The 7,940-nt window shown below is 42.2% G+C and overlaps 1 protein-coding gene across 1 annotated transcript in view; it reads left to right on the top strand.

Annotated features, from left to right (window-relative positions):
- prokr1a (prokineticin receptor 1a) overlaps positions 1–7,421 on the top strand; it is a 21,722-nt gene extending 14,301 nt beyond the window's left edge. Inside the window, exon 3 of the mRNA XM_050043806.1 lies at positions 5,925–7,421. Coding sequence (XP_049899763.1) covers positions 5,925–6,624 — 700 coding nt within the window. The 3' untranslated portion in view covers positions 6,625–7,421. The remainder of the gene's footprint in view (positions 1–5,924) is intronic.
- The last annotated feature ends 519 nt before the right edge of the window (positions 7,422–7,940 follow it).

Below are 7,940 nucleotides of genomic sequence, written 5' to 3'. Positions count from 1 at the left end.
AACAGCCATGTTGCCATATTGTGTTGAATCATCAATCCCCTGCGATGTCTGTATGCAGACTTTGTTGCTCTTGTAAAGGGATGTCGTTTCTAGGACACATTTGCTGGAGCCACAGTGCCCCTCTTTGCACAGATTCTGTGTGCATAAAGCTCCAACATTCCTGAACAAGATTTCAGTATTTCCCAGAATGCTTCAGCTCAGCCTAAAAAACATCTGCTGAAAATCAATGCAGCCCAATCAGGAACATGACAGACCGATCAATGAGTAATTTTCAGATGAACAACTGACTCTTGTCAACAAATCTTCAGCCTTGCGAATCTAAATCTGACATGAAGCACGATTCTGTGGCTGTACGTCCTGTTTTTTCCTTCATTTTCGTTTAGAATATAATTTTTGTATTGATAAAATAAGAGTTATGATAAAAGTTAAGATATTACTGATGTGTAAGTCTTAGAGTCTGTCCACGCCCCTGTGTCTCCTGCACTTTGTAATTATCTGTTTCCTTTCATTTCTCAGTAAATCATGTCTGAATGTGAAAGCTCATTGATCAGAGACGTGACCTCTGTCTGAAGTGATGGAAATAAAAAGTGTTTGACCACCCCTCAGTGAAGGGGCGTAGTTAGGACTGATTAAACCACACCTATTCATGGCGACTGTCAACCTCCACGTTCGATTATTGTGTCGGCTGTGGCGGACACATGTTGACCTTTCGATCACAACTCTCATATTAATATACTCACCATAACTGAGATGTATTGTTGTGGTGGCCCAATCACCAGAGGAAAATGTTGGCATTTTGCGTTTCTGCAAAGCACAGATACGATAACATTTGTAGGTTTCATACGTGTCATCAAGGTATTTAAAGTGAAGTAGTACATGTTGAATTTGTGAGTGGATGGTGTGACACCTGGCCGAGACGCCCACTTAGTTGCAGACCACTGTTGTTGACCAACAAAGAACAAAACCTGTTGTGCCTTAACAAGTGACTTCTGTATTTCCAGCAGCTTTTTAGGCACCAAATGTTGGTGTTCTGTAGCGACTTGTCACTGTTTTTCCCAGCAGTGAGATAGCACCACGAAAAGCAGTTGTTTTTTAGCGAGACATTGCTGCACGCTGCATTTCCAGCGAGGACAGTGACATAAAAACAGCTGTTTTTACTGAGACATTGCTGTGTGTGTCAGCCAGGATTGTGCCCCCCAAATCCAGGTATTTTAAGTCAAAACGTGATCTTTTCCTCACCATAACCAAGTGGTTTGTGCCTAAACCTAACCACATATTGACCACAGTGTTGCTGAAAAGTTTTGACGTATCTATGACACGATGATGTGCGCTTGTAACGTAACAAATCAAACGTAACGTATATACAATGCCAAAATTGTGGCACCGTTAAACGGCAGCCTTCACTGAGGTTTAGTTGCTGCTCAGAAACAGCAGACTGAAACAGGTTGTATATTTATGAGCTGTAATTTGAAGTTTTAAGTTTTAAGTGGTTTCGTTTGAGGCCCTTCTTGTAAAGTACAAACCTTTGTTTTACCTCTCATGTGATTTCTCCCACTGAGCACAGGGGCTCATTACCGCCGCCTGTTCCTTCATCTTTTCTCCTCCACACTTCTTCCCTTCATCCTCTTTGAAGGTCCCCTATTAACGGCACTGCTCTCTTTTTTCTCTCTGTGTATGTGTGTGTTCTTATCACATTCCTGCGTGTCACTCCTTCATGTATAAGCGACAACTATACCGTCGGCTTCAGCTGCTGCAGACTCCCCGCTGTGCCCAGATCATAGCAGCATGTATGTGTGGGAGAGCAGCCGGGGGGCGTGTTGTGGTCCGTTTGTGATAACCAGCGAGACAGAAAAAACACAGCTCCTCTCGTCAGCTACAGAAGCTGCTGCAGGCCTGTGTTAAAGCCCCACCGTGAGTGTTCAGCCTCATTAGCCGAGGTGGTCTGTCAGTTCACTCAACACTAAGTCAATGGACAGATCTGTGACTTCTTCTGACTCCAGCTGGTCAATGTCTGACGCTTTCTATGACTGCATACCTCTGTCCTGTTGGGCTTATACTGTACATACATGTGTCATTACAGCAGCTAAAACTTCTAACGTTAGCCTTAGCATGTACTGTAGCATGCTAATCCCGTGCTGTTGTGTGTTAGTTACATCATAATTATGAGCAACGGATTAGGAAAAAAACATTCATGTTAGAGACATCAGGAATTTTAAACAGCAACAGTTTCTTCTATTTGATGACAAAATGGCTGCAGACCCTTGAGTGCTGGCACTTAGATCTAGGGCTCGACAGATAATTGGCCTAGTCGATTATCAGGCCGATATTAGGAATTTTTAGGGTTATCGGTATCGGTGATTTTTCCACCGATATGCTGATATACAGTTTTGTTTTCTTTAGCTGCGCTGTTTTGCCCCTGGTGTGCTTCTTACTGCCTGCACGTACCACTCTAGGCTCTTTAAAGCAAACTCAAGACTTACCTTTTTAGCCTGGCTTTTAATTGAGCTCTCCTTTATTTTATTTTATTATCATTTTATTTTATTTGATTATCATTTATTGTTTTTCATTTTATTTTTTAAATTTTGTATTTATGATTATTGTATATTTATTTATTTATTTTTATTAGTCTCTTTTTATTCAGCTGATTTATTCTTCAACTTCGTTACTTATTTATTTATTTTTAACTTATTTATTTTCCGATTTATTGAAAGATCTAAAATGTTGTTCTTTATGCTGAGTTTTTATCCCGCCTCTGGTGTTTCTTTGTCACTGTTTTTTTTGTTTGTTTTTTTTAAATTCTGTGTCAACTATGATTTTTACAGCAGACATATATCGGTTGTAAATATCGGCTATCTGTATTTCTGTTTCACAATAATCTGTATCAGCATCGGCTCTGAAAAAAACATATCGGTCGATCCCTACTTAGATCTAAGTGAATCCCAACAATAACTCTGATTAAGTTGACTCTGCTACTAAAAAAGGAACTACACACACTTTATTTATCTGGTTTGTTAATAAACCGACACTGTTACGTCACCAGGGTTGGGGAGTAACAGAATACAAAATACGGGAGCGCAGGTAACCTCCTAACACGAGGTAAACTGTAACACAGACTTTCTAAAGGTTACAAAGGTTCGATCCTTTGTTGCCTCAGACCAGTTGACAATGCACCAAACAATGACATGATGACAATGAGTGCTTTAAGCCGACATAAGTAAAATTCTTTGTCATACTTGTTTTACAATTACTGAGCTGCCAATGTAAGTCACCCATTCCAGCCATGTAGCACCTTAATAACTGTATTGTTGCTGAAAACGTAGCACATCAGGACACTGGCGGGTTTTTTTTGGTATGAAAATATAAAACCCAGACAAATGAGCTCAGCAGTTTTGCAGCATTCCAAAAATAATTCAAAGTATTTAGTAGTGATGCATGATATTGATTTTTTTGCTGATATCCCACATGCTTATATATAACAACTTATTTGGCCGATAACCGATACCAATATCAACACATCCACTTTTTTCCCCAACTGATTTTAGTGATCATCGAGTCACTTCTGTCGTGGAATTAACATCATATTATACACACTCTTATCATGACGGCCCACCAGCAGATGGACACATGAAACAGAAAGCTTTTCAATGTATGTAATATTCAGTAATTGTGCCAAATAAGAAAAAGCATTTTGGATGATTTTAAGGCCAATATCAGCCGATATAGATGACGTACTGATGTTATTGTGCATCCCTAATATTTAGAATACGTTGCTTAGTTTGAGTGATCTAATGGAATGTGTTACAAATGACACTGTAGAGCATGCATTCAGTAATCTGCAGTGGAACATGTTGTAAAAGTAACAATGCATGTAACACAACAAGTTACTTTCTTGGTAAAATCATATTAAAAAGACAAAAAAAAGCCAGAGATATTATCTTAGTATAATGAGTCATTATTGATAAAAGGCTGCTGAGGTATAAACCTTATGTGCAGTGCTTGTAGAGAGCAGTCTGACACTGAGCAGACTGAATCATTAGTTCACTTACTGTTGTACACACTGAAGTGCCCTTGAGTGATGATGCGACTGCTGAGTTTCAGGAAAAAAAGTGAAACTACAAAATCATTGACTCAGAATCTTTGAACTGAACTGGGATGAAGCTATTTGAATCACAAATGAATACACAGCATATTAATATTGATGATGTGTCCTTTGGGAGCGACACATCTCCACACACTGAGGACGATTTGACCGGTGATGATTTACATTCTGCTAATAAAAGCTGCTTCTGGGCTTCCCCTCAGCTTCTGAACCAAATCCATCATCGGGGTGACGCTCACACTTTAGGACCAGCAGCCCCTCATATTCCATTTATCATGGCTGACAGCCCCTCTCATGTATAAATAGCATCTGCAGGGAGGAAAGATGGATAATCTCTGTATATCCGGGACGGTCAAAGATTCCCTGTTAAGTCTGGATGTGTTCACAGCTACACACCTGGTGTGTGTCCTTCTCAGCTCTGCATCAAGGGCACAGAACTTCTGCAGCTACTGAGCGGTAAAATCAAATCAACTCTGACTAACAAACAAGGCTCATTACAGGTTTTCTGGTGTGCTTCCAGGATGAGGCTCCAGCTGTTTGCAATTAAGTTGGACACAGTTTCCAATCTTCTATATTATGCCTCGTTTAAAAACTGAAAACAGTCACAAAATAACCTGAAGCACTGCCAGATGTCACGCTGAAGAAAACCCAGGTGTGACAGCTGCTAAGTGTAACCTGGGTTTTTAGTGACACATCGGTGGCATTCCCAGCAGCAACTGTACCACCAAAAGATGTTTTGTAGCAAATCAACTGAGGCATTTCCAGTGGTGATAGAGCCCCCAGAAGCAAGTGTTTTTTAGCAAGACATCAGTGACTATGTCAGCGGCAACTGAGCCAACAAAAGTGTGTTTTTAGCCAGACATCGGTGGCACTTCCACTGTTAACTGTGCCACCAAAGTGGGTGTTAATGGTAGTATTTTTAGCGGCAATTGTGCCACCAAAATTAAGTGTTTTCTAGCAAGACATCAGCAGCATTTCCAGCCATGATTATGCCACCAAAAGCAAGTGTTTTTAGTGAGATATCAATGACATTTCTAGCACTGATTGTGCCATCAAAAGTTGGGGTTATTAGCGAGACAACAGCGGCACTTCCACTGTTAATTGTGCCACAAAAAGTGTGAGTTTTCAGCGGCATTTTCAGTGGTAATTGTGCCACCAAAACCAAGTGTTTTTTAGCTACACAGTGGCAGCATTTCTAGTCATGACTGTGACTCAAGAAGTGGCTTTTTTTTTTTAGCATAATATTAGCATCATTTCCAGCGACGACTGTGCCAGTAGAAGTGGCTTCTTTTTAGCGAGACATTGCTGTGTTTCATGTGGGAATATTACCCCCTAAACCCGGACAGGCATTTTAAGCCAAACTATCATCTTTTGCTAATCATAACTCAGTGGTTTTTGTGCCTAAACTTAACCACATGTTAACCACAGTGTTGTTTCAACATATCCGCTACATAATAATGTAAAACTGTTAAATAACCATGGTGTGCAGAAATGTACAATGCAAACATTTATGCTGCTGATTGGGTTTTTAATTGAGTAGCTGACAAACAAAAATTAGTGATGATCGTGCAATTAAAGTTATTTTTTAAGCAGAGAAATGTGGAAAAAAAACTGCTGTGGTTCAACTGATGTAAAAGTTGCTGCAATCGTTGTTTTGTCTGCATAGCTCTACAACAGAAGTGACAAGTTCCTCACAATAAAAATTCAAGCTGACCACAGCTGCAGTTTTTAATAAAGAACTGGTTTCGACCTTGTGAGTGTTTGATAGTCCAAAGACAGACCTGACTCACATTCAGTGTGTTGCTCTCCCTCTTCCTGTCTGCAGGTACATGGCCATTCTCTACCCTCTGAGGCCTCGTATGAAGCACCAGACGGCGTACTGCGTGATCCTGACAGTCTGGATCGTCCCCATCTTCATCTCCATCCCCTCGGCCTACATGGCCTCTGAGACCAAGTACCCACATGTGGAAGGTCGCACCCACAAGACCTTCTGTGCTCAGATCTGGCCCGTGGACCAGCAGATCTACTACCGCTCCTACTTTCTCCTCATCTTCGCTCTGGAGTTCATGGGCCCGGTGATCGTCATGGCCGTCTGCTACATCCAGATCTCCAGGGAGCTGTGGTTTAAGAACGTTCCAGGTTTCCAGACGGAGCAGATCCGGAAGAGGCTTCAGAGGCGTCGGAGGACGGTGGTGGTGCTGATTTTGGTGCTGGTCGCCTACGTCCTGTGCTGGGCGCCATACTACGGCTTCGCCCTGCTGCGGGACTTTTACCCCACCCTCATATCCAGGGACAAGAACTCCCTGGTGGTCTTCTACATCATCGAGTGCATCGCCATGAGCAACGGGGTCATCAACACCTTCTGCTTCATGAGTGTCCGAAACAACACCAAGCGCCTGAAGAAGGCGGGCAAGTTCCCGCTGAGGCTGATGACCTTTGTGACCGCCAAGTCGGTGGATGAAGGGGAGGTACGCACCTCCTCTCTGCGAGTGACGGAGGATGCGGAGGGAGCTCGGTTGAAGTAGAGGTCAAACATCTGACAGCTCAAACAGCATGCTGGATCTCCTGCAGCTCAAACTTTCAGAACCACATCAACGAGGCACAAAATGGGAAATCTCAACCTGTATTATGGCAAGATGGCGGCATTGTCAATGTGTGTAACGGACATAGTTCATCATTTGAAGCCAAAAACAGTGGAGTCATGTTTGTAGCTCTGTTTCTGAAAAGCTGGACAGTTTGTAGAAATGCTGGATGTTAACGTTGGTTCACCTCAAGCAGAGATGTTCTGATCGTGGGTAGATAATAAACAAAGGTTCGATGAAGAACATATCTGGAAGATACAGACTGCTGCTGGACAACAAGTAAAAATGTTTGTATTCCTTCCATAAGGTCTGGTGTCTTTCATGGAGACACAAGCACACCTGCTGTTTTTGTTCATGTTAGTGCAAAATGCAAAAGATACTGGTTGACGTGGAATATAAACCTGAGGGTGTGCTGAGTAATAAATACACTTTTCAGCAATCGCATCACTGGTCTGATCGCTCTGGGGCGAGACTCCCTGAAAACTTTGTATTTCATCTGGTTTGCAGGACGCAGCGGTCACATTTTGGTCACATTTTGGTGAGCTCTGTGACCATGTCAGCCTGTTCTCTAAGTGCACATCCATACTTTATATCATATCCTGTGTGCACCTTTTAAGAATACAGAAAAAAACCCTGATGATTAAAATGAGAAGTTGGACTGTGTGTCAAAGTGTGGAATAGTTGTATTTCTAAAGCTTGGAAAATTAGTAGTTAGTTAGTAAAATGTATACAGTCAATCAGACCCAAACTGGCCGAGGCGCTCTGAGCATGCTCCACAGTTTCTGCCCCGGGCTTTGACCCGGAAGTCCAATAGCATTGAATGTGTAAGAGAAGAAGANAGTCGCACATACTTGGCTCAATAAATGGATTCCCCTCCCGTGCTTGTATACTGGGACAAGGACAGTAGGCCAGTTAGATGTCCTCGTCCAGCTGGGACTGGAGCTCCACTTCACGGAGCAGTCCAGTTTTAGTCGGACTGACACAATAAATCCATTTTCTCTGACGTGAGGAAAACAACTGCAATAAATCCATTTTCTCTGACGTGAGGAAAACAACTGAGTGAGCGGTGTCTGCAGCTGTTGAAATTCATGAGCGCCCGTCTGTTTATCATGAATGAATGCAAAGCGTCAGCTGGAAGACTCACGATGCAACAAACAACCTGACGAGCAGCAGAACTCAGATCAGCTTCCTGTGGCAACTTTTAAACTCTGTCACCTGCGCTGAAACTAAAGAGATTCTTCTGCAAACAGGTTGACAAG

Source organism: Epinephelus moara, chromosome 5 (assembly GCF_006386435.1).
Source record: "Epinephelus moara isolate mb chromosome 5, YSFRI_EMoa_1.0, whole genome shotgun sequence".
In the NCBI taxonomy this organism is placed as follows: domain Eukaryota; kingdom Metazoa; phylum Chordata; class Actinopteri; order Perciformes; family Serranidae; genus Epinephelus; species Epinephelus moara.
This window is presented reverse-complemented; position numbering and strand designations above follow the sequence as displayed.